The sequence below is a fragment of the Anomalospiza imberbis genome, chromosome 6 (genome assembly GCF_031753505.1).
Source record: "Anomalospiza imberbis isolate Cuckoo-Finch-1a 21T00152 chromosome 6, ASM3175350v1, whole genome shotgun sequence".
NCBI classification, from domain to species: Eukaryota; Metazoa; Chordata; class Aves; order Passeriformes; family Viduidae; genus Anomalospiza; species Anomalospiza imberbis.
Window position 1 is genome coordinate 40,259,194 of NC_089686.1, and position 27,303 is coordinate 40,286,496.

The 27,303-nt window shown below is 45.5% G+C and overlaps 1 protein-coding gene across 8 annotated transcripts in view; it reads right to left on the reverse strand.

Moving 5' to 3' along the window:
- PRDM11 (PR/SET domain 11) overlaps positions 1–27,303 on the reverse strand; it is a 43,840-nt gene continuing 16,537 nt past the window's right edge. For 4 of the 8 annotated variants that reach the window (XM_068193693.1, XM_068193692.1, XM_068193694.1 and 1 more), the window contains exons 2-8: positions 25,688–25,806; positions 25,203–25,306; positions 24,060–24,322; positions 23,195–23,262; positions 8,557–8,744; positions 4,794–5,444; positions 1–3,959 (exon numbers count right to left, since the gene is read on the reverse strand). In XM_068193693.1, coding sequence (XP_068049794.1) covers positions 1,795–3,959; positions 4,794–5,444; positions 8,557–8,744; positions 23,195–23,262; positions 24,060–24,322; positions 25,203–25,306; positions 25,688–25,803 — 3,555 coding nt within the window. In that variant the 5' untranslated portion in view covers positions 25,804–25,806 and the 3' untranslated portion in view covers positions 1–1,794. Of the gene's footprint in view, positions 3,960–4,793; positions 5,445–6,213; positions 6,765–8,556; positions 8,745–12,471; positions 15,646–17,264; positions 17,678–21,320; positions 21,385–23,194; positions 23,263–24,059; positions 24,323–25,202; positions 25,307–25,687; positions 25,807–27,303 lie in introns of those variants that run through there. The other 4 variants (XM_068193696.1, XM_068193697.1, XM_068193699.1 and 1 more) reach the window with 4 other exon arrangements.

Genomic DNA, 27,303 nt, shown 5'->3' on the forward strand with positions numbered 1-27,303 from the left:
TTTTATATATATATATATATATATATATATTTATATAAATGAAAAGCTATTAACTAGCAGCAACGGTTCTAGAGATATCTTAGCACCAAGACCAAGGGCAGGGGGGTAACAGGAGAAAGGAAAGGTTCAGTGTTGCTGATACCACCATCATGTTTCCAAACAACACAGCTTGGCACAAAGCTCATCCCTCTGGGAAGTGAGAACATGTTGGCTTGGACACCTTTTGGACCACACATCTCACTCCCACGATGGTCTGGTCAGGTTGGTGCTGTCCATGCCACATCAGCAGGGCAAGGCACTAGCATCTGTGGAGTTTTTGCACCTTTTTTTGTTTGTGTGGTTTTTTTGGTTGGTTGGGGTTTTTTGTGTTTTTTTTTCTCTTTTCTAACCTGAAGTGATATTGTGTGGATGGAGCTTGTTTACTTTAAAAGAATAAAACAAAGAAGAGCCCCAAGCCCACAAAACAATCTCTTTGTGATGGAAGGTGCAAGTCCCCCATTCACATTTCAGCTGGACTCTGCATTCCTTCAAGAAAGGAAGAGATATTTCACAGGAAGAAGCAGAGCATCCCTTCTTCCTGCTGTCATCAGTCTGCTGTGCTGTGGAACATGTTACCTTGGTCACAAGAGAGTAAGTGAACCTTTGTAGGACATCACACATGAATATAATCCAAGATAATCTTGCATTGATAGCTCCTGCCACCAAACTGCAGCAGGTTTTTCTTTCAGTCATTCCAAACAAAACAAAACAAAACAAAACAAAAACCCCACAACAATCTAGGATTATAAAGACATGGTATAAATAATGTAAATTAGAATATAATTTTTAAAGCCTTTGAATCTCCGCCCAGAGGTGGCTCTCGACTCATTGGCTGTCTAGCTTCCACAGCAGCCCTGGTTTTGAATGAATAGTTGTATATATATATATATATTTATCTCATACAATATAAAAATATAAATGCAAAAATTTCCCCCTGCCTTCTCTATTTTGCTATTTTATAGTCTGCACATGACATCATGTTATAACATATGTATGATAGACTGGTACTACGGTTATCAAAAGGAGCTGAAAGCCAAGTATTACTCTACAGCCCAAAGGTAGGGAGAAATGAGAAAGAGGCATCACAGTTTAGTGGAGGCTTTTGTTTCTAAGTCAGAATAAAAACCCAAAATAATGCCCCCAGCCCTTCTCTCCTGTCAGTAATTTTTTGAGTGAAGAAATCTTCCACTCAACTGAAAAGAACTGGGTGGAGCTGGGGGCAACAAAACACAAGGGATGCTCTGTCAGAAATCAGAAATCTGATGGTTGCCAACAAAAGGCTCAAATGGCTCAATAACTGGGCTGAACAATGGAAAGAGAGGCAGAGATTGAAACCAAGGGGAAAACAAACAAACAAACAAACAAACAATCAACCCCAAAATGAAACAAAACAAAAAACAACCCAGTAAACTGACAACACACATACAAAGGAAACTGCTGGGAGGAAGAGGCTGACAAAGACCCGTTGTCTAGCTTATAGGTTGTTAGGTTTGAACATGTAGAGTATGGCCCCAGCACATGCTTCTAAAGAATGAAATGTTGCCACCTACATTGCAGCTGCCATGGTTGGAGACATCAGTAAATGTCTAAACATTGTCTCAATCTTTAAAATTCTGCTTAGCTTCTATCAGACGCACATCGTCTTAAATTTTCAGTGTGGGTTTTTCCTTAATATAGATAATATATATATTTTATATAATATATCAAAGTTTAGAGTATAGATTAAAAAAATTATCTGATCTGAGGCATTCCTTCCTAAATATCAGGGTAAAACTCAGAGCCATGGTCCATGCTCTGTAACATCGGCTTCTGGTCAAGAGATGACATCCTGCTCAGCATTTCTGCCGAGAGCGCATAACTATTGCCTGACTTCTCCTCAAACCAGCTATCGAGTGCCCTTTTGCAATCAAAGTTGGCAATGGGCGGCCCGTTAACAGCAATTGTCAACAGGTCACTGAGCTGCTCCAGAGTGAGCCGAGAGCGGTTGTTCTTGCGCACTCTCTGCAGGGCACTGCGCCCCTTCTCACAGCAGGCCGAAGAGGTGGGAAGGACTTTGAGGATCTGAACTATTTTATTTAGGAGGGGAAATCTCTGTTTGTATTTACAAATGTGACTGAGCAAGTCTTTAAAACCATTTTTGGTATAATAATCCACCTTGAGTTCTCGCCACTCCATCAGCAGACTCCCTCGGGTGTCCATCCCCTCTCGGCAAACCTCTCTAGAAAATGATGGGACTGTTTCCAGGTGTTCAAATATTTGTACCATATCCTCCTTTCCATAGCTCATGAGCTCATCAGTGCTTCTGGGCCAAGCTGCGAGGTCAAATACCTGACAGGCCTTCACAAATGTCCGGCTGCGGGAATCAAACCTTTGGGCTAGGATCACCTGGGTCTTCTGGCAGATCTTTTCTCTGATCGACTGGAATTTGGCTTCAGCCACCCGTAGATTTTTCACCGCAATGCCATTAAAGCTTTCACGGAAGTTTTCCTCAAATTCCTGCAAGTACTCCCCAGGGGAGTCTGCTAGCCGGCTGATCTCCTGGATGGCCTCCTCTATTTTATCGTCCACCTGTGACACAAGAAGATACTCCCCTTGGAAGACGTAGGCAAGGCGTGAAAGTACAGCAATCACATCCAGCAGGAAGTAGATGAGTTTAATCGACTGGTAGTCCATCAGGAACTGCAGGAGAGCCAAGGCAATGGCAGAAGCATCTGCCCTTTGGGTCTGGCCACTGACATCTTTGAGATGGGCAACAACCTCAAGGTAATCCTTGATGAGAGCATTGAGCACGTTCTGCTCCCCAATGATCCACTTCACTGCTCGAATGTCCCCCAGGAATTCGGTCTCCTCACACAGAGTGGCAGCAGTGACCCTTAACTCGCACATGAGTCGGGGAGAATAACGATAGAAACTGAGCAGTTGCTTCAAATTGTTTTCTAGCTCCTCCAGACATGGTAGTTCCTTCCCGCTAATGGCATCCAAAATTTCCAAGTGGGGCCTATGCACCATAAAGGGAAGGCAGAGAAGCCAGGGCAAGGTCTTTCTGATTGTCATGAACAAGTTGGCTCTCAGGCTGGCGGTAATGTTAGCACCATCAACTCCCAAGCCGATAGTTGGCTTCTCATCCTGCAGTCGTATTCCCAGGCTGGAAAAAGCCCGGTCTAATGCTTGGAGGTAACTGTCTGTTGTAGAAAAGCCGAGTTCCTGAAGAGACAGGAATTCAGTTGCTGGAGGCCCATCGCTGCTCGTGTACTGCACATAGACCGCAACTGTATCTGCAAGCAAGTCGTCACTCTGCCCATCCAGAATGATGCTGAGGAAGGGAGACTGCCGAATGCGCTCAACCAGGTCCTCTCGGAGAGCCCGGGCAATATGGTGAATTAAGATTTGGCAGTCTCCTTCATTCATGTACTGATCCACCACTTTGAGTTCACACTTTCTCAGTAGTTCTGCCAGAGGCCGAAAGTCATAGTAGGGTCTGCCCTCCAGGGCCAGGTGGTAGGCTGTATTGAAGAGCAGGGTCATATTTCGGCACATCTCTTCTGTCTTCTCTGGGTGCATCCTGAGCTTGTAAAGCTGCAGGCACTTCTTGTGGAGGTTGCTCTGGCTGTGAAGCTTTATCGTGTGTATCTTGAACTGCTTAGAGCCAATGATGAAGGCTGAAGTCCGAGAAGATTGCACTGTGTACTGCCTACAGACATGGCACCACATCTCATTCAGTGTCGGGGAGTACCGCAGAAACCAAAACTTTTTAAGCCACTCTTGCTTGAACCGCCGTATCCTCCGGCCCGTGGCAGAAGACATCTTAGAAGGCTCATCTGTAGCAGCAATCATGTCATTGGAAACTGATTCATCAGCAGAATCCACCTCTTGGTCATCATCCTCCATGATGGTGGGAACTGAGATGATGCTTTCTGAAGCTGTAACAAAAAAATAAAAAAAAGGAAAAAATATGGTATTTACAAAGCTGCTGAGCTAGAGAAGCATCCTACTGGTGACAGTAAGAGCATTGCCCAAAGAGCTGGCCACAACCTCTCTTCTCCTGCCCACAAAACATTATGGATGGAATTTGAATCATGACTTTGAAGAGAAAAGAAATCAATATTTCTTTATAAGAACTTTGTCTCCAACATGTCACAATGAACAGCAAAAAAGGACAATACATTCTGGCCACTTGAACAACACACTGTGTGACTCAAATATTCCTTTTACTGAATGCTCCTGGCTGCTTGACAGCATGCTCCTGGAGGAAATGAAATGTATCTTCAGAAAGGGACACGTAGTTGTGTTAATGCAGTGGAGGAAACAGAGATTTCCAACAGGGGACATAGCAGGACATAATTTCATACACAAAGAGAGAACATTTTAGCGTTACCACAGACTCATTCATACTTTCTTGGTAGCATGTGAGGCATTGTGGAAGGTCTTCCGCTGAAAGAGAATGCATCAAAAATACAGCAAACAAACTGTCTGCAATGGAATGTCTTTTTTATTGGCAGTGCATTATCAATTACAATGGCAACAAATAGAGCAAATTGTCATACAGAGTCTTTCCCAAACAGTGTTTTCCACTGCACCCACAGCATCAGCTCCTGGCCCACTCAGTCACAAAACCTGACAAAGAACCTTCCATGGAACCACAGGTTCACCTGAATACTCAGAGCAAAATGCTTTAGATGGGTACACAGCACACAGGCATCTCACTACTTTCCTTAGGCAGGGTTTGGAGAATGCTCTAACTCGACAAGGCTTACCTGTGGGGTCTGAGAACTCTTGGAGCTCGGGTACCTGGGGCGGTAACACGGGTGCCTCGGGTAACTTCCCAGATCTCAGCATGTCTAACTCAGCCTGCAGCTCCCGGATTTTCTTCTTCAGCCGGATGCAGTTGGGGCAGAAGGATGTGGTAGGGATTTCATGGGAGTTGCCTTGTGCAGAGGCCAGAGACAGCTCAGTTGGGCTGTCTGCTTTAAGTGACAAGGGCTCTTCTTCCTCATCTTCAAGGATGCTCATCTCTTTGGCTGAGATGAAAGAGGAACTGTGAGGGACCCTCCATTCACTCTCACTCTGGTTTCTGCTGAGGCTCAGAGAGCTGTGCTGCATGGCACTGCCACACTGCTCAAAGATGTCTTCAGCCTGGTATTTAGATGCTCTTCTGAGGGAAAGGGGTGTACTTGTTGCTAACTGGTTCTCTTCAAACTTGGCAGACTCCAAAGAAGCCTCCAGGACATCTTTGAAGATGAGGTCAATTTTTTTTTTCTTTGTTTGGGGGTGGGATTCCCCCTCGTCACAGCTGCGCTTGTAGGGGCTCTTCCCCTGCTTTAAGGTAGTGAACTGGAGTGCTCCCCTTGCATCCTCTTGATTTTCTACATTCTTTTCTGACTTTTCATTCTGTAACATTTTGTCTCCTAGAATGGAAAACGAGGGGTGGGGATTATCACTGGGAACCGAGCAACATCCCTCAATCTAAAACTCAAACAAAAAAAGAACAAAAAGGCAGACTGAATCCCTGCAGGTCTGCATATTATGTTACAAGCCAGGGAACTGACACAACTCAGTGGAAACTGAGGCTTGCAAGAGGAGAAGCCCCACTAATGGGCATGTCTGTAAAAACAGAGACAGTCCTGGGTAACCACAGCAGAGTAGAACCCACACACTTCAAAGAGAAGAGAAACTACAGGCAGCTTGTTTAACCCAAAGGTATAACCAACCTGCGTTGGAAGAGGACTATGAGGTGAATGAGTGATCATGGTGGAAACTATACCCAGAGCCTAAATGCTATTTTGGCTAGCTGGAAGTCCTGTGCCTGTTTTGACTTGGTAAAAGGTATCAAGCGTACAGCAGTGCAGCGAGAGATTTACACCATTTCATGACAACCCCAGTGTCTGTGCACGCCATGGCACAAAGTTTGCAAGCCCCTTTACTCTTGTTCAGTTTGGAGGCTGCTCCAGAAATGCAAAGGTAAAGGAGTAAAAACAACTTGCACACTTAAAACCTAAGGTACACATTGTCAACTGAGCTACAACAGGTGAATGCCCTCCAAGGATGGGACATCTAGCTTGTCCTGGTGGAGTCTGAGAGCATGACCATTCAGTAATTGAAAAAAAAAATTATTAAAAGCAACCTCATATAAATTATTAATTGCTTAAAATAAAGGGAATAGCCAGATTTCCTTACCTGGAAATTCAAAAGACGATAGGTTTGGCTCAATTTCCATCACTCTTCTATCTTGTAAATAACTTCAAGCATTGATGGCTTCCCAAACAAGACGCTGCTTTATGCTGACTTTTGGTTTTGTTTGCTTAAAGTGTATTCATGCTTTCATAAGAGTTACGGAGCAAAAGCTACCATTCCCTCTCTAAGGAGAGCAATGCTAAGAATGCAGAAAAGATGCAAGACTTGAAACAGTTAGAGTAAGGCACTGTAAAAAGGGCTGGCCTGAATGGATGGGATTTTGCACTGGGTTTGGATGCTGGCTGGGAAACTCAGCCACTTCTTTAGTTAATCCATAACAACAGATCTCATTTTCAACACATTGATGAGAATTTCTATAGACAAAGCTTTCACTCTCTCTCTTAGTATTTCCCCTGTTATGGACCATAGCAACTACTGTGAGACGTAGTGATTTAGGTTCTTCTTTCTCGGTGATTTTTTCCCCCAACCAGCTGAGTGCTTCAGCCCTATGGAAAAGCTAGAAATCACAAGACGATCCCTCATATCATTGGTCTCAACTCCAAGATGAGGCAGGTCAGAAACCATTAGCAGAAACAAAACCCAAGAACCATGTTATTTTTCTGTGAGTTCGTAAAGTGTGCCACTTCACTTCATTTGACAGACTCATCTGCAGGGATTTGAAATCTTTTAAATAGAAAGTAACTCAGCAGATTTTTGTGCTGCTTCCTGACCACTTCCCAGTGCCCTCCCAGTTGAAGCTTCGATGTCTCTCTCAAGTCTATCAATGGCCCAGGTGATGCTCCATTTTAACAACATCTCTGTTCCCCTTTTGTGAAGGCAGGCTGAGCCCAGCTTGCAGCAGGATGAGCTCACCAAGATGTCAGGGGGGTTTCTGGAATGGTATCTGTAGCCACAAGAGTCTCTACCTGAGGGTGCATTAGGTTGTGGCAGGTTCTGGAGAGTCCTGAGGCATATCTTCACCACACTCGTAGCACAGAGCAGGCTGTGAGTTACAGTTTCAGCTCCCACAAACCATGACACCATGACAATCCAGGACTAAAGGCATGTCTGCATGGCAGAGCAATAGCTCATAGCCTTGGTGCGCCTGTAGAGCAGCTGCTCCAAGCGCACAGACTGTCTCTTGCTGTACTTTCAGAAAGCACTAAGCCATCTGGATGACTAATGTGTGCATGTTACCGCAGCAAAATCACTGCAGCCTGTACCTAACCACACACTGGTGTTCATTAACATAAAAGAGCAAATTCATACCAATGTTAATTCAGAAGTGGGAATTGCCCAAGTACAGCCACCAAGATGTAACACTGCAAGTGCATAACAACCCTAAGGTGATAGAGATAACCAGCTTTTTCAGGACATCTTGTCCACCCCATGACTGAAGAGGAGACACCTTTTACCAAGTCAAGGCAGCAACAGCAGCTGTGTAATTATATACTCAGGAATCGTAATTACAAATTATATTTAGTGTGGCTGCCCCTCTGAGGCCCTGCCATTCTGCATCTAGTCTGGAAAGAAATGCTCCTAATTAACTTCAGGTATCAGCATTGTACAGATGCACAGATGCATTAAGAATTTTTGCTTTCCTCTAAAACTTCTTATATTGCTGACAATATGTGGGCCCAAAGGACTGCTGGGTTTGTTTCAACATTGCTACTCTTTAGACAAGATAACAATTTTTATCCAAGGAAGAATCAGTCTGACAAGTACAAAGCCTCCTGTACGTTGTATACACATTCTAAGGTTGTGAGACTAAGGAGCTGATGTCGCGCTGATCCCAAATTATCTTTCTGAAGAAAGAGGAGATAAATTAAACGAGGAAAAATGGACATACAAACACACCAAAGAAATCTCATTCATATGGACACAAAACCAGCCAGAGCTCCCTCAAACAGGCTGCTCACAGGAGCCAGAGAGAGCAGCACGTTCAGAGGAAAAACCTAACGCTGTCTTGTAGGATCATCAGCTTGGCAATCTTCGGGCCAGAAGTCTTGTGACAGGGGTGCTCTGTGATCCCTGGGCATTGCATCAAGTCCTTGCAACACATGCACACACACAGCATGGCACAACACAACACAAAACATGACGTGACAAATCACAGCACAAATCTTTCTTTCATGATCTCCATGACTGTGGATATCTTATTCTTCTTGTACACCCATCCATCTATGCCAGGCAGAGCTGGGGGCTCTCACCTGGAGGCGCTCTGCTTCTAGAAATTGAGTTCTCCTCACACAGCCTGTGCAAAACCTACTTCACCCACCACACTTGGCCCAACTGAGGGGCAGCCTGAGGGGATCAGGAGAGAGGATGGAAAGGGAAGGGACTCACCACTTGTGAAACTTCTGTTCATGGTTTCCTGGGACATACTGTGCAACCGCTTCATGTAATCCTCACTGTACCAGACCCGCAGCTTCTCCCCAGGGTGGATGTCACGGCAGGCACGGAAGTAAATCCTCTCACTGTGCTGAAAGGCCATCAAGTTCTGCTCCCTCTCCTCCCGGGAGATGATGACGTATCTAAGGGCAAGGGGACAAGGCAGGTGTGAAGCACAAACTTCTCTCCTGTGGCCCCCCTTTCATCAGAATGACAACCATGAAGAAGCCAGAATGACCTTCAGAGAGAGACACCAACACAGCCAGGCTGGAAAGCATGGAGTTATAAGCAATGGTGTGCAAACGAGCATGGACACCCAGGGAACACTAAGCCAGTGGGGACCTTTCTTGCTAAGGAAGGGATGACACAAATGCACATCCAGTTTGAAGGGATGTCTGCCAGCAAGGGTGATAAGACTCTCCCAATGAGAAATATCTTTGCTTAGGGATGGAAACAAGGACTTCCGGACTCCCACCATCACTTCACACCCCAGGGCTCCCTCCCTTGTTCTCAGGAGTATCTGGAATACGGCAGGGTTCCTCTGCCTGTCTGTTTCCCAAAAACACTGCCTTCCTTTTTCAGTGGGTAACAGATTTGCTTCCTTCTGTCCTCTCAGGCAAGCAGAATTGATATTCTAAGGACAGAAACATGGATACCTAATGAGCATGGGAGTATGTGCTGGTTGTCCAAGGACATGCCAGTATTGGAAGGTTTTGCACTTCGGAGTTCAGCAGGGTGTGACAAAAAACACCAATTCAGCTCTGCAAGTAGAAACCCCAACACCACATTGTGGGGATCTCCTGGCAGGGCTGACAAAAAGATCACTTTCAGGGTATGGGATTTATTGTCCTGATTTAAAACAGCTTCATTTCAGCTTAGCAGAAATGAAAATTCCTACTCCAAGCAACTGGCCCTCTGTGCAACTTGCTAAGACAAAGATCTATCACTAGGGTCATATTATTTGCTCTCACACTCTTCATATTCCTGCTGTAGGACATGAAAAAGGATTGGTAATACTGGTTCCAGTTGCCATCAGCATGAGCTCACAACACCTACCCAGGAAGGAGGCCCCATCACAGCATGTGTAGACCCCAAATCAGACGTGAACAGCTCACAGCTAAAACTTATCTTTCTCTTACGCCATTTGCCTCAGATGTTCAGCACACCCTGCTGCAGCAACCTCAGCAAAGGCAAGGAGGCTGCAGGCGAGCATGCAGCTCCTCTGACATCTGCTGCTATTAGTCCTTGCCTAAGTTCCCTAATATATATACAGGTATTTCTTTGGCTTAAGAAATCTGTCAAATTTTTTGAATATTCTACCTTCTCTAGCCATGTGAATGCACAGATAAAGACACAAGTCCACCTGCACTTGTGATCCCACTAACCCACACAAATAAGGTCACAATCTTGGTGAAACCTCCCACAAAACACAGAAAACAAGTCTGCAGTGGCAGTGTCACAGACTGCCTGAGGCTCTGGTTTTAATGTTAAGCTACTGTGCATGTGCCCGCAAGCAGCTGTATTTTTCCTAATGTGTGCTACCCAGGATTCTCTGCCATCTTCAGTAATTATTTAAACAGCAGACTGGTACTGCCAATATTGGCTTTTATTAACCTGTATTTATTTCTGATCACAAAACAAAGGAACTTTTGAAGTACCAGTTTGTGTATTTGATAAGGAAGAGAGGCCTGGACCAGTGGGGTGGGAAGGAGGTCCTGCAATAGCACAAAGCAGCCAGGCTGTTCCTTTTGTGTGCAAGACAGACCAATGTGCTGATGCCTTGCAGCACAGGAGATCCTAGAGGATGCTGCCTTGCAGCACAGGAGATCCTAGAGGATGCTTTCTCCAGTCCAAGCAAAATGTCAGGACGCTTCCCAGCACCAGCTAAGGAGAGACCCTGCCCTGCATCCCACCATCCACTGCAGATCAGGCTGCCCCTGTGAAGATTTACTAACCTAAAGTCACTCAGAGATCCTTAATATAACATACATGACCTGTACGTCCACAGCCAGTGGCACCGAGGAATTCATGCAGCAGTGGCAGGATGGTCTAGTGCATTTTCAGCAAACTGTATTTGACAGTGAGATGTAGAAAATACAACTTTGAATGGGAAGTTAACTATTCCCACCAGGGCTCACTTTTATTATGAAGTATTTTGTTAAGCATGAGCATGAACTTTTTCTGTTCATTGCTCTCCTTCTGACTCTACAGCCCTCCATGTTTCTGCCCCAGTATACTTCAGCTCTGCTGCCTGCATCCTGTGGCTCTGGTCACCTGCTGGAGCAGCAGGGAGCTGGGAGGAGAGTGCAGGTTGGAGGGCATGAGCTGCAGCGCTGCTGCAACACTGCAGCAAATGCTGCCTGGCTGCTCATCCAGCCTCCTGAAGCTACTGGCACAGCCACCCTCATCACGAGCCCCCAACAGAGAGTTCTGGGATAATCCCTTCACAAACATGTTTCTTCAAGCTGCACCCGGCTAGCAAGTGGTTAACACTCCTAGTGAGGAAGCTTTCCATCTGTGATACTTCCCTGAGGTAAGGTAAATGGGATGAGATCATCCACACAAAAGAAACTGTTTTGAACCAGTGCTGCCCAGCCCCAGGCTCCAGTTTCCACAGAGGCACAAAAGACACAGGTTACAAAGGACTGCCTAAACCCCACATTTCAACTGTTGGTCTCAGACACTCAGTGCCACTGCACACCACAGCTGAGAGGCAGATACTTTCCAAGGATGGAGAAAATCATTCCACAAAAATGCAGCCAGCTTGGTGAACCAGGGGCACAAACCACCTCCTGAGGAGAGACTGCATGATCAGCCTTCACTGACATATATCCCAAGGCCAAAGTGCTCACATCCTGAGCAATCCAACCCTTCCTTCGAAGGCTGCATAGTGTTCAGTCTCCTTCCCAATGCCAGATATTCCATTTGGATTGAAGCAAGGATGCTACCTTGGTTTGGACACCCAGGACAGGCATAGTTAGGCTGACCCAAGCACTGGACACTGATGGGCAAGGCTCTGCTTGCAGAGCAGGTTTCAAGGGAGGATCCTGTGATCCTCAGAGGAGGAGCAGTCATACTGCTCCTATGGCAGACCCAGACACCTTCAGCTGCACCTGGTTCTGCAGAGAGGCAGTGCCACTAGTCACAAATCCATCATTTCATGTCCTGTCTAGTCCTTGGGACAGGCCAGCCTCCAGAACACCACAGTTCCTGACCAGGCTACTCAGGACCAGACATGGCACCAATGGAGACCACTTCTGACCCATCTGCAGCTATTGGGGCTGGGATCAACCCCACAGCTGTCAGAGGCACAGCTCCTTGCTCTGCAGGACCCCCTTTCCCACAGACTCTCTAGCTAGCACCAAATAAAAATCATTGTTTCATTTCTACTAAGGCTCAGCCCACTCAGGACATCAAATTCCCAAGTTTTGGGATGGTAAGTGAGCATGCCCAGAAAAAATGTCAAGTTATTTTTCTACAGCTGTGATCATTCCTCCCTAGAAGGGGTACAGAGCCTCCAGTGAGGATCCAGAAGAGACGGTGAGGAGGGAGGAGACCTCTGCAGTTGGAGGGAGGCTCAAGCTTCTCCCCTTTTCCTCTCCACTACTGCCCTGGACTTGCCTCATGGCTCCCTGCTGCCCATTTCATAGCCAGTGGCCTTTCCCAAACCAACTTTGGGCACAGAGCCAGGGCAGGAGATCCCATGCAAGAGAGCAGCCACCAGCCCAGGCTGATGCCATGGGATGCCATAACCATAAACCCTGCCTCCGTGCTCTGATGCCAGGTGTCTCCAGGAGACCCACATCTGTGACAGGCTAGTTACCAGCTCAGGCAAAAACTGTAGAGAGAAACAAACGACTCAACAGCAGCTGTGTTAAAAGTGTTATATATTTATTGCATTCTTAACAAAAATACTTTTAAAGAGAGAATTTTTTCAGCATGTACAAGACATGGAGATACTGGAGTTGAGCACAGCAGTTTGCTTTGACACAGACACTTACTTCAACAGCCAGTTAACATGATAGGTGCAGGAAGAAAGTATCCTTTGCGAGCCAGTACAGAAAAGCCACTCCACCGAAGGGTCTACACAGGGCAGGAGATATGTCCCCAGATTTGGGCCAATCTGTAATAGTCCACAGAGGAAACTAGGCGAGACATCAGGCAGTTTATAGTAAAAGATCCTTTCTCCTGACCAGTGCCCAGCCTTTGGGGATTTGCATTAAGGGCTGTGCATCCTGCACCAGGATGCTCTCTGTAAATACATCTGTGTGGTCAAACTGATGGCAGCAATGACGATAACTCCCTTCAGTGCTCAGCACCTGCAGGAGTCTCCTCCTTTGCAGACCTGAGGGTTCCCAGAAGGGATCCCCCTGGACAACATCAAAGGAGCTAATCTTACCACTATACCCATAGGAAGGCATCAGTAGAGACCAAATATTATAAAAATATAAAATACTAATATTAATATATAGAAGCAGCACTATATTGACTCAGTAAGCCTCTAAAACATATCACCTTTTTTCAGGTCTCTCAAATTCATAAATTAGATCCACTTCTGTCAGATTTCCCAATCTCCCCTTCATCTGAAGAGAGGCTGTGACTTTTGCAGAATACAAATGTTTCAACAGAAGTAAAAAGATAACTTCAGTGGAAGGTGATCAAGTTCTGCCCTGGTCTGGCACCAGCATTAAAGGGAATGTCCTCTTCATGAAACCAGTCGGGTCATTCCTCAGGAATGAGGCTTTTTTCCTTGCCAGACCACTACTTCCTTGAGCAATCTTTTATTGCACCACTAAAAATAAATTACAATTACTTTTCAGGAAAGAAGCTAGTGCACTATACTTTCAAAGGAGAGGCCAGACAGATTAAAGATGACCCTTGAAGACCACACAAAACAAGCCATCCTTCTGCTACACTGCGCTACCTATGTTCAGTTCCACTGAAGTTTCTGTAACTTTTTTGCCAAGTCTGTAGCCCAGCCATGGCAAGATGATGCACACTCATATTAACTGGAATATGTCCTGCAACCAACCTCCAAATACAGCAGAAGAGCCTGGAGAGCACGGTGCGCTGTGTGGTTAACACATTGACCCTTTTCCCTGCTGAAGCTTATCAGGATAATGGTCTGGGTTTTTCCAGAGATGGGGGTAGCATGCTAGATGCAGAGGTGAAAATTAAGGAGAAAACAGACATATTTTAAGAGCTACCACATACATTATCACCACCTGAAGTGACACTATTAAAGCCTAGTTCCAAATTCAGTGTTGTACATGAGAACCTCACACAGCTTTAGAGCAATTCAAATGTTGTAACACAGTTCTTTCTTGCATCTATATTGGTAAAGAAAGCAGTATAAAACCAACATGTTTAAGATTTCAACCTATGTAGCTGAGAATTTAGATTGTAAACCTTTCAGGACAGGAAAACACAGTACAGATCCCACCCTAAATAAAATTAAGTGCAAAGTAACTGTACTGAAGCTGACAGAATTAAAGTAAAAAAAAACCCAAACTGGCTTGATGTCAGAAGCAGGCCCTACATCTTTTCTGGTTTCTGTTCAGTCTCCCACATTTTGAAGGGGTGAAATGGTTCAAAACTGAAGATGTGACAACATTCAAGAAAATAATATGATACAATTATCTTTAAATGTTGTCATATGAAGAATTGTATTTTAACTGCAATTGTGAAAGGTAGGGATTTCAGACTGGAGCAAACAAAAGTTGAACTCTTTAATGCCAAGTGCATGTGGCACTGCAGGATCCTTGCGAAGGCCTATGCCTTTGCAATGCTTTTCAGCAGTCTAAAACCCCATGGTGCTCAGTCCTGTCCTCAGAATCATGCTTTCTGCCCTCTCCTGCACAAGCTCTGCTTTTACACTCTTCTCCCCAAAGCTGTGTGGAAGTCACAGTAAGCCCCAGACAGCCCACTATTGCTGAATGAAAAACAAAAGCAATGATCAATAAGAGTTTTTATCGTCATAAGGCTGTATTTCTGCACATACAGCATATACTACATATACCAATATTCAGGAAGACGATAGGAATGCAGTAGTAGGATAAATTTGTGAGTAGATTGCAAAGGGATCTCTGTAGCATGCTGTTTCAGTATCAGTAAATAATATTCCACAGGCATAGGAAGAGATCCAGATAATGATTTCTATTGCATCTCTTAGTTTATACAGCATTTAAAGCATGGAGAAGCCAGTGAAAACTCTTAATCTCTATGAACCCAAAGATGTCCTACATTCCAAGCTCTACAGTATTTGAGATTTCTCTTTGCCATTGCAAAGGGCCTACAATTAGCTGCCATATTCATACTGCTCTGTTAGCCAGCAGGGGAATGGATGGGTTGGGTCAGCTGTTGACCTTCCCCACAGAATACTGACACACATGGAGAAGCCATGAGAACATGCAGCAGCTCAGGAAGGGGCATCCTTCTTTACTTTATACTAAACAGACTAAAAATGATGTTTTCTTTTTCGTGACCTGGTGGCCCGGGCAGGAGTTGTCCATTTTAGAGAGTTTTGGTTAGATTCTGCACTGGGCTCGGGGGGCTGTTTAGAGCAAGGTGCTTGCAGACAGGACCCTGGCATGACGCTAGGATCTTGTACCCGATGGAAAGCCTGGACCCTATCACGTATTTCTGTCAGTGTCTGACATATCTGGCCGACCTGGCTGGTGAGGTCAGCCACGCTCTGGCTGACGGCATGCATGCTATCTGCCATGGCCCTATGAATGGCCACCAGCTCCTGGCAGAACTGCCTGAACAGGTCTGTTTGCTGTGCATGGGAATGGAGAAGCTGGCGGTCGAAGCTGGAGAGGGGTGGGCTCCTTGTGCGGGGGTGCGGGGGTCTGCAGGCCGAGGTGGTGCGTGGGGATGGACAGTGCAGGTCCTGCCTTTGGCTGGCAGCTTCCGAGGGCTCTGATGAGGAAGAAGTGCGAAGCAAGGAGGGCCTGGAGAACGGACTGACATCTGCACCAGCCCTCGGCAGCGAAGCGAAGTGGCGCTCCTGAGAAGTGCCTGGCATCTCTTCATCTTCATCAGCTTAAACAGAAGAGGAAGCATGAATTATCAATGTGAAATCCCTCTCAACACTGGCTTCTGTTTCAGGATATCTCAAAGAACATGGAAAAAGGGGTTTTTTCCCCTCCCCCCAGTCTGCCAGTTCAGACAAGCTTTAGCTTCTGATGCATAACTCAACATGCAAGTGCTGCAATCTTAGCAACTGTGTGACAAGCTTAGCCATGAGAAACCTGAGAGTGGGTGAACCCAAGCTATTGTGGTATTCTGTACAGAGCACTGTTCATTACTAGAATATGAATCCATTTCAGACAGTAGCAATGACTTCTCTTCCCCAAACCCATAGGTAGCTTAGCACAAATATTCTGGAGGGACACAGACTTCTCATGGAAAAATCCTGTCCCCCTGTCATTTCTTATATCCTCTGCACTAAGAAGAGCGTAGATGCTGTATTTGCTGCTCTCAAAGTGTGTTCTGCAAAACCACTAAGTGGCTTGGCATTACTAAGAAAACGAGGCAATTAGACAAAGCAGCCAAAGGACCCTATGTTAATCAGGCAAATACACTTGATGCAAAATCAAAACTAAAGCAAAATGCCACAGGCAAATTCTCATTAGTCTGATAAATATCTAGTGATGTGCCAGTTCACAGGTACAGGCATGTGAAGAGTAAGAAGAGACAAGGTTTCACGTGGTGCAGCTGCCCACTATTTGCTTGAATAACCTGTATTCTTTTTACTTCTGAAATAGTGCAACTGGCTTCCAAGATAGATGCAAAGAATGACCAAGTCCCAGCTTGTCAGCTCTGGAAGATTTTGTCCTTGCTTTCCCACTAACTTCAGATATGAGATCAGACCTAGTGTGGTAGGAGAGCGCCACCCATGAGGTGTTAGTTGACTCACTTCCCAAGAAGGTATCGTCTCCTTCTCTCCTTTGTATCCCTAAAAGCTCACAAACAAGAAGCTGCACCTCCACAAAAGAAAACTGTGTACAAAACTATGGAAAGAACCTGTAAAAAAGCAGCTTGTGCTGCTGGTTTAGCACTGGAAGGTGTCTGAGAATTGTGGTGTTAAGAAGATTAACTTCAAAAGCAGGGCCAGCAGCTTCTTTAAAACCAGTGAGGAAGGAGTCATTATTGTCTACCTTTCACAGCATTCATGCTGACCCTTCAGATCACTACTGAGAAATCATTAGTGGCCCATCCTCAGCAATGAACACCAGTGATAACTGAGACCCCCAAAGCTCTCTTGGAAGCGATACATCGGAAACAGGCAGATGCCTTTCAGTTTGGTAGCATTGCTGTTTTATCAGGGTGAAGATATCCTAATCCTTTACAAGCACTTTTTCCACAGACTGGAGGCATGCATACTTCAACTATAGATGTTTCCTCACTTTTAGGATTAATTAATACTCATAATCCATTATCTACTCTCAGACAACAGTATGGAAAAGAACTAGATAAACAAAAAGATGACCTCAACTTGGAAACAATCCATCTCAACATTCCACAACCACCAGAGCAGAAACCAACCACAGCAGAAGGAGAGGCAACTCAGCCATCTCACACAACACACAATGCTCTTCTGGTGTCAAACTGAGATATGCAAGCACGAGACAAAGAGGTGTTAAGGCAGTGATACTTACAGCTCGTGTACAGGCTGTCAACCGTGTCCAGATCCGCTCTCTGGCAGCCGTGCCTCTGGTGTGACGAATGCAGCGCTGACTCGATGGCTCTCTCATGGGCAGTCAGGACGATGGCTGAGGGCTGCCCCCCACTGCCAGGGCTGGAGAGGGACCTCTGCATGAGCACCAGTTTGTCCTTGGTCCTTCTCTTCATGTCGTCCCATCTGTGTTTAATGTCTTTCACAGACCTGGGGACCTGGCTGACCGATGTGATCTGCCTGGCTATGCCTTCCCAGATCTTGTCTCTGTCAGCATGGCACAGACGCATTGTCTTCCTCCCAAACAGCTTGGCTTCATTTCGGGTCACCTCAGTGACCAGAATGTCTAGTTCTTCCTTGGAAAACTTGGGCTTCCTCTTTCGTTCAGCCATGTTCCTTGGGTTGAACATCCCGCAAAGCATAATTGGGTAAAAGGAAATCAGCGCAAAGCAACCCCTTGCATCCAACCACTTGGCCAGTGCAGTACTGGGATAGAGGAGTTTGGTGGGATCCAGCTCCCCTGACCCACAACAACCTCTCACCAGGAAAAGGCAGCTGTTTTGTTTTTAGAAGGCAATTTTCAAGCTTAAGAAAAAAAAAATACCAAGCAACACTAGTGTGAAGGAGCCTTCTCAGTTTTAAAGTTACAATCAAATTTTACACATCATCTGATGCCGTGACTTACATATGAGCTTTTCAGTCCAGCCTCACATCACTTGCCATAGTTCATGCACAGAAAAAAACATGAGAACTCACAATCAGAGTGGTGAATTAGCTTCTAATGTGACACTGCTAGAAACTTAGAGAAATTTAAAGGCCTGAAATGTAACTTATTGTTCTACCTGGCATAACATGCAATAGCAACTTTTACACCACCCTCTCTGTTGTTACAGCTTGCAGGATGTCATGAAAAGGCTAGATCAAATTGGATTTTTTTAGGGTAGGTAGGTTTTGACTAGACTGGTGGGCAATTTCTGCAACTTGCTTTCCCTAAGGAAAGATCTCTTTTTTCAGCATTGGGATAGTCTACATCCAGCATTTGTCTGCTTCACAGCAAGCTCTTGTTTCACCCAGAAATGGCTGCCATTTCCCATTGTTCGCAAAAGGAATGAGGCCACCCACTTGATTTTCCTGGCTAGGCTTTCCGTCACTGCCACCAACATGAGCCTGCACCCAGTTTCTGGTGCTTCAAATGAACAACTTGTAGCCTCAGCCTACTGAGAAAAGGAGGCAGCCATCCTGAGAACAAGCAATTTTGTCCAAAGGGGGTGTGTGTTAATTTCTCCAGCCACAGTAGAAAAAAATTATATAAAAAAAAAAATTAGTCCTATGTTTTGTTATTGGAAAAAAAAAAAAAAAGAAGGCAGTAGATCTATTCAATAAGGAAGGAGAAAACAGACTGTCTGAATCTACAGACAGGTGCTGACCCATGTCATTCTAGTTCCTTCCTAGTGCTGTTAACACTGTTGTTTAATCAATCTCACTGACATTTCTGCCTGCCATCAGGGCAAGTGTCAGTTTGGTTAAAGCTGGAAAACCAGTAAGAGAAGCTGCTCAAATCCTGGCCATATCAGGGAAAGCAGGGACCTAAGTGCACAGATGCATTTCATGGGAATAGATATAAATGAATGCTTGAGATACTGTCTTGGTGGAGCTTCGTTTATAGAGAGAAAGAAGCAGTGTTTAGCGAAGATGGTAATGAAATGATGGAGAGCCAGCAAAGCACCTGTTACCCTGAATCTCAAAAAACCCCAACAAAAAAACTCACCAAACTTAAAAGGAAAAAGGAGTTATCCCAGCTGAACATGAGAAGAAGGGAAAAGGCTACACAAAACATTGAGCAAGGGAATATTTACAGTTTGACTTTTATTGCATTCAGCAAAACTGGGCTTGGTGTATCTCCTCATCAGGTATGCATGACTGCACAGTATCATCGATGCCTCCATGAGGTGGCAACAAACCTCCACTGACAACCTGCTTTGGTGAAAAAGAGTAACAGTCTTCTGCAAAGTGCTCTGGGTAGGGGTGGGCTTGCAGAACAGAACAGCACTCTCTGGAGACATGGGGTCACAAAACCTGGTGTCCCCTCTTCTCTGCCCAACGCACAGCTGCTGTCACCAGCAAAGCTGCACTGATGGGGAATTAGAGCCCTGTTTACTCTTCCCAGACAGGATATCCCACCAAGTGCATTTAGGACAGTTTATGGTAGGCCTGGATATTCAGATTTTAGTGTTTCCACTCATATGCTCCAGCACGACTTGGGTCAAAACAATCTAACTTACATATTCCAATTGCAAACTTGCCACACATCGAGTAATGAGCTCTGGCCAGTTTTAATCACAAATTCAATTAACCTTAGGTTCCAAAGAGGCACATCAACCTCCTCCTAATAAAAATGCAGACAGTGTTATTATCAGAGGGATCCTTTTCTCCTCTAGCATGCCGTATGACCCTAGAGACAGTCACTGATATCTACAAGTACCTCTCTCGTGATGCCATGAGGGTTTCAGCAAGCTCCAGAGCAGCCCCAGCTGTGAGGTTGTGAATTCACACCTCAGCCCAGGTTACTCTGAAAGTGCAAGACACACTGAATAGTAGGCACTTAATGATTACCCCACAAAAACATCAATCAACTCCACTTTTCTTGGCCTCTAAGAAACAAGCATGTAATTTTTCCCAGGGTTTTGTGAGGATCACAACCCCACAGTAATTAAGGATCCCTTCGCTCTGCATAAATTTGACTCCGTAACAGATAAGAACATTTGCGCCACTTGCTTCAAGGTAGCAGAAATCAGTTTATGATGTTCAACAAAATGACATTCATAGGCTGGTGGCTTTTACTAACCCTGAACACAAGGGCAGTCACAGTAACCCTGACTGGTTTTTAAATGCTTATTTTTAAAAGGTCCTGTAAAGTTGAAACAGCAGCTCCACACTTAAAAGATCTACTAGTCAAAGTTGGTCCTGCTTTAAGCAGGCTATTGGAACACCTGAATAGAGCTCCCTTCCAAGCTCCATTATTGTATGAAAAATCCAATCAGAGATGCTTCATTATAAGGAAGATTTACAGGACAGTCTGGCTCCCCATGATCTCTGTCACTATGCTTGGAGAGAAAAGGGGCAGAAAGGAAGGCAAAGGAGAAAGCAGTGAGAAAGTCTTGCTTCAGCCTTTTCACATTGGCTAAGGCAAAGGATGAATTTATACTGCACCAAAAGCCTAAGAATTCAGGAACTCACATGTGAAGGGTTACAGACTATAAATGCTCAAAATATCCTGGAAACCCCAAACATGAGGCACTACACTTCAACAGTTCAGTTAGGCACCACCAGTTTCTATCCTACATCTGGTTCTGGGCAAAGTGATACATACACAGAAGGATGAACTTTCCTGGACTTTCTGAATTAATTTTGTTTTTTTTGTCAGATCCATTATTTTTAGAGGACACCAACAATTGAGTAAGAGAATTTCCTCAGAAGCTACCAGGAAAATGGATGGTCCTCTGCAACCCTTCAGAAGCCCCAAGAACTTCCATCAGCAGCAATTTACGGTTTGTGTCCAAGAAAGCATTAATTTTGTTTGCTGCAATCCATTGTAAACAGCCACCAGAAAAATAAAAACAGAGGAAGATATTTGCATATGTTGAAGTCACAGGGTTTCATGAAGTATTGCAAACAGCAGAGCTTTACTCTGGACAGAGATGAAGGATGTGTTAGCCGTGTGCCAGCAGGCAGCTTAGGAGAACATGCTCCCAGCATCAGGAGTTTGTCTTGACTAACAAACTGATGAGGGAAAGGGCAAGAGGATGTTACCATTGCCATGCCATCTGCTGCACTTGTTACTCCTTCCTCCCTGTCATCCACTGCCTTGGGTAAACAGGCACTTGAAATTAAACCAGCAAGTGCTCCAGTGTACATATCGTCCTCAGGCAACATGAAAATGGACTCAGGTGTGGTATTCAAACAACAGAAACAATAGCCAGATCTACAAGAAGAGAGAGGAGTCAGCCCAAGCTGCCCTCCCCATGCCATAGCCACCTACCCAGAAGGTGAGTAGATCTGCTTTGCAAAGCACTCCATCTGTGAGTGATAGCAAAGAGCACCATCTGAAAAACAAAAAGAGCGCTGTCTACAGCGTCCTGGAAGTCAAGCGTGGTTTCTGTGTGTGATCTCAGTGTCAGGTGATGTTCTAGCACAGAATATTGAGCACACCTTAGTCTAAAAGGTGCTAACAAACAAAATCAAGGCTTTTTGAGGACTCCTATTGCCACTTGAACTGTCAGTCAGACTCTACATAATACTACTGGTTATAAGCACTTTTCAAGAGTAAAATCAGAAAGGTCAGTAAGACTGGTATAGCCTGCAGAGACCCTTTGATACACCCTTCTCATGAGGGGGTCACAAACATCCCCTTTCCACAAAGCCATAACCTCCATGCCTTTCAAGGCTGTACACAATGGCCCAGACCACACTCATACTGAGACTGAACCCTGGCAAATACAAGTTTAGGCAAGAATATTCTGCTGTTTGGTGTTAGCACCATGTTAGCACACTTATGTTTACAGCAGTAGGAAGAAGAGCTCATAATAGAATTTTTGCTTTCCAAGACTGTGTTTTGCCCCCACTTCACTGTCATATGGATCACAAAGATCAAGATCTATGCAGATTTTTGAACTTTGCATTCTTTACTTCTAGATATATGTCTGCCTACCTATCTCTTCACTGTATCACTGCTTCTTTTTGAAGTGATGACTCCAGCCTCACTTGAATACCTCAATGACTCACCTCACTGAATACAGCCTTGGTCTAGTATTTTATCTCATGTAGCAGTGAAACAACTGTAACAGCTGGAATCCTTACAGAAAAATGAAATCCTTTGCTGAACTTTATGAACATAAATGTCAGAACAGCTGCTATCCATGTGAAGACTGAAATGGCCAAAAGTGGTGCAACCAGATACGACCGGTTAGGTCAATCTTGCATTTACCTGTACTTCATGCTTTTTATTCCCATAACAAGGAAGAACTGAAAATCCTAGACATCCAGGCCAACAAACCAGGTAATCCCACTGCTGCCTTACTCTTGTAGGAGATGCCTTCTTGATAACAACCACCTCCAAAGCGCCCTACAGAAGCAGCACTGGTCTGATGGGCCTCACCGTGCAGCAATGTCCCGTTCTGATGACTTGTCACACGTACGAGGCCTCAGTGACCGACGTTTTGCAGATATATGCCAACACTTGAAACACTGCCCCACGGTCACACATGGTCCCTGCCCGCTGCAGTTGCCGGAGCAGAGCCAGCCGTGCTGCCGGCTGCTCTGCCGAGGCGCGGGGCCAGCAGAGGGAGCGCAAGAACACGCGTCAGCTCTGCCTTCAGTCGCCCAGTTCGCCCTTCTCCTCGCCCAGGACAGCTGACACTGCCAACCGACAACCAGCATGGACAGCTGGCTCAAATGCAGCCCAGAAAGAAAGCAAAAAAATGCAACTCTTTTAGTGTCTGTCAAATCAGTAGGGACAAAAAAAAATCCCAAACAGAATCAAATTTACCTCGGGGGTAATGCAAAGCATTTTGCAAATATTCGAACATAACATTAAAAAATGAGCAAAAAAATGGAGTGAGACCTGTCAGTGCTTTTAAGAGTGGATCAACAGGATCATCTTTAACATTTATTCTCATTCCAGAAAATAGCAATCCTCCATATACACATCCTTGTCTTTTTTTAGACCCTTTCTTTGAATCTGACATCAAAGATACTCATTACAATAAATACTGAAAGAGTACAAGCATACCATTTGCAAAATGGTAGTAACATTTTGCTTTGGTTTTGCAACACACAAAACAGTAAGGAGCATTTGATGGCCTCTCTCTGGAAGACAGAGTCCCAAAAGGGAAAGAAGAAGAGAACTGGACTCACCTCATCCAGTTTGCTTTGGTTTCATCTGTCCCATCAATGGATTTGTAGCGGTTGTTCTTATCAACAATCTGTGGAACAAGAGAATGGATGCAGCACGTTAACCAGCTGGTCTAGGCAGGAGAAGATCTATGAATCTCAAATCACTGCTTCAGTTCTAGCCTTGAGTCATGGTGTGAAACTCTGTGCTGTGAATCTCAGCTCTCCTGGCTGAACTACAGGCTGCTGACCTGGAGTGTGTAGAGGCTACTCTGAACTGACTGAAAGCCGTTTTTCTATGTACAAATATCTGTAACTATGGATGCAGCTGACAAAATCATTAACAATCCCGGGATAAAAAATATTAACTTGCTTTTTGGGACAGGGCTGAGACACATTTATTTTACAGACAGAAAAGTGTGAGAAGCATTTCATATCAGCAGCTCTCAAATTTTTCCCAATAATAACTCAAGTCCCCCATTGTAATTCTCATCATTAACATGTGTTGATCCAGTAATCTCTAACTCTTATGCTAACCAAGTCACGTAGTATGAGGGGAAAAAAGTTTTGGTGCTGGAATCTGCATGTAGATCAGTTCCTGATGGACTGGATCTTTTTTCTGGCTTCTTGGCCACTTCCTCTGGTCAGGCAGGCTGGGAAGGAGTGCTAGAGGCCCATGTGAGAACTCTGCAATCTCTAGATCATCTATCTGTACCCTTAAGCTGCTAATATTTACAGCAGGTTGATGCTGATGTAGTACCCATGTGGCCATCAGAAGACCTTCAGAGAAGGGGAAAATGGCTAAGGTTTGGCTCCACAAGCCCATGACTCCCCCAGCTCTGAACTGCATGGCTGAGGTGTCACTTAGTTGGGGAAACTTGTCACTCACCAGCCACGAGAAGAATCCTGCAGACCTGTCCTGGCTAGAGATCTGCCCCTCATAAGGCCCAAAGATGTGACCTTTGGGGATCACCTCATTCATACAGCGCACGTCGTTCTCCCCACTGGGCTCTTTAACCACCTCCATTCCAGGCGGGATGGTCAGCGCTGCCCGGTCTGGAATGCCAACAGGCACTGGGGTGTCAGACACAAACACTGGGGGGCCATGGTTTGGACACTCATCCACAAAGTACTCCTGGCAGGACTCACAGACTGCAGATGTGAAGGAAACAGGGGTTAGGTAGGGCAGACATGATGCACAGGCTCACGCAGCGCACCAGATGCACAGCACTCAGGACAGCTCCCTGTCCTCTCTCTGACCCAGCTGAGCCCCCTCCCCAGAATGCAGCCTACCCACACAGAGATGCTTCACTGGCTGCTCCCTTGTTCTGCCACGCCTGTCAACACAGGCTCTGCCCCAACCCACACCTCCCCTACCAACACCTGCACCTGCCTGAGCCCTGGTGCCCTGCATGCATTTGCCACTGATGGCTGAACACGCGTGGAAAGGCCCCATCACAGGCTGAGGGCTCCCTGCCCATCCCTGGTTAGCAGTAAGTCCTTCAGCCAAAAGGTTTGATTCCCCACACATCAGAGGGGAGCTAAAACAAGCATCCCTGAAAACAAATACCCTCATCATATAGCCTTCATTCTGTGCTTGGGAAAGAGACAGCATCCCAGGCACCTGTCCTGTCCAGACAGAGATGCAGGTCTACCAGTTGATAATTCATAGGTATGCCAGCATAAATAGCACCAGTTTTCTTTCCAGAATATGAGGGAAAGAGTTGTCATCTGCCCAATGCTCCCTTTGTAGTTTCTGAATTCAAGTAGTTGGGTTTTCCACACTCTCAGGGTTTTCCAATGTACAATTTCATATTTCCAGCTTGCTTTCCTCCTACCTCCCTACTTCTGCCTAGCTCCTTCGTGGACAAGCTGCTTTTGTGCAACAATTTACCTACCAACCATGCCAGTGTTTTCAGGTGAGAATGCAAATTTATCCCTGGCTTTTTTTTTCCCCTGCTTCCTGACTCTACCTTACAGGGGCAAATTCTACACAAGCAGCAGCGATGTTTTTCCCTCACAAGACACTTACACCAGAAATCCACTTGCTGAAAGCTCTTGGTCATGATTACATCCCGTTTCCCTTTCAGTTTCTTGGGTTCCATCTCCATGGACTGTGGGTCAGGCCTTCCAGAGCTGAGGAGGGAACAACAGAAGGATGATGTTAACCTAGCAAGATGCTGGGACTGCACACAGAGAGAAGCTGAAGCAATGGGGCCTAACCAACTCCTTCAGTCCCACAACTGTAGCAGAGAATTAACTAAACTTGCCACCCAACCTGCCAAAAGCTGGTATATCAGATCCTTAAGGCTAAGCCCACAACAGAAAATGGCTTCAGCTGGAATAGGTGCACATGAGTAGGCAACCACTCCTATCAAACATCCCAAGGCAGACCTCGCAAGGAAGAGCTTTAATAACTTCAAACAGCTCAAGTATATTCCTCAAAACCACCTTTAAGCTGGGAGGTAAGTGGAGAGAAGGGGTTGGAGTACATCAGACCAAAGCTCGGTCACATACCAAGGCTGTCCATACTCCTGGTCCCGGTGTGGAGAGCAGGCCTCTGTTTTTATCGTCACCATCTCCCCTAAGGAAGCCTGGGTCTGGATCAAACAGTCCTTCAAGTTCTCACTCATGTTCTGAAAAAGAATGAAGGAAGGGAGTGGAGATATGAGTAGCCAAGAAATAACAACCTTGCTCCCCCAGGAACCACAGCCTTCTTTCCCAGGCCAGGATGCAGCCAGCAGATCAGGCATCAAGAGTTGCCATCACACACCAGAGCACCCACAGGTGCACGTGGAAACCTCCTCCTGCACTGGGGAGGGAAGAGCAGTTCAGCTGCAGGTCAGGTGAAGAGTGTGAGACACCACAGAACAACCTGAGGCATGGAGAATCTGAAGTATGCTTCACAGAGCCCATTAAAAACATACATGGGATTTCCAACTGCACGTGGAATTTAAGAGTGATGGGTGTGCTATGTTATGGCAACATGGAGCACCACTACCTCAGAGCAAGTCTTTGGGGGCAGAAGGACAAGAAAGAGGAATGCAGATTAGGGCACTGAACCAGGATCTGCCTACAAACCTTACATACACCAGTCTCCATCTGGGAACAGAACACAGTGTACACACCCCTGCAGATAGAGCTTTCTATGTGCTCTAGACACCTCTGAGGAACAGGTAAGTGCCTACATTGCCCTTTGGGACTGCACCAAGATTACACAAATCATACTTGTGATGTTCCTTTACAGCAGCCAGAGCTGAGCCACCACCACCCCTCTGGCACACAAGGCTGCCATAGTGAACATGCCTCTCCCTCTGCTCAACACAAGAGCCAGGAGGCACTTTACAGAATCATCAATCACTTAATGATGTTTAAGGACAGCAAGCTCCAAAACAATAACACTTCCCTCCCCCTCCCATCATGGGGTGGTGCTGAAGAGAAAATATTAAGACTTCCTCTAAGGCACACAAACTGTCTGCTCTCTGGTACCACCCCAGATCAGACATTTCACAGCTGCTACCCCCAGATCCCCTGTGATGGCCCCTTCCATGCCCAGTGACATGCTTCTGTTTACTGCATACTTGCAGTACTGACAGAGGGGCCTCCACAGCTCATCAGACCACTTCCATCAGGGAAACTTGGCTCGGAGTATTTCTAAATTCATGTTCACAAACCCCTGAAGACAGGAATCTTCTTATTCCACACATGCTTGTATGGGCCTGAACACCATGGAAGTCTGGTCTGCATTTCTGCCCTATTTACCGCAAGAAGAATGCCATTCCCAACCTCTCTGGCTCTACTTTGTGCCAGGGGACATATGATTCGTTTTTCCAATCAAACTTCTCACATGCCAATGTGCAGCCTGAAAGACGTTTATCAAACCTTTATCAAGGAGTGTTACTTAATACTCATACAGTGGTCTGAAAGCAAAGCCCCAGCATAAGTACAACTAGACACATGCAAAACACATGCACTTTTAAACCTGTACAGGACGTCCAAAACAAGACACATTTTCTTTCAGAATTACCACAGCCATTCAGAAGGAAAGCGATAGTAAGGCCAAAGAAGGGATCATTATTTTGGCAGGCTGAGTCCCTTGCCTGCGCTCTCTGGAGCAAGAGGAAAGCTCTGCA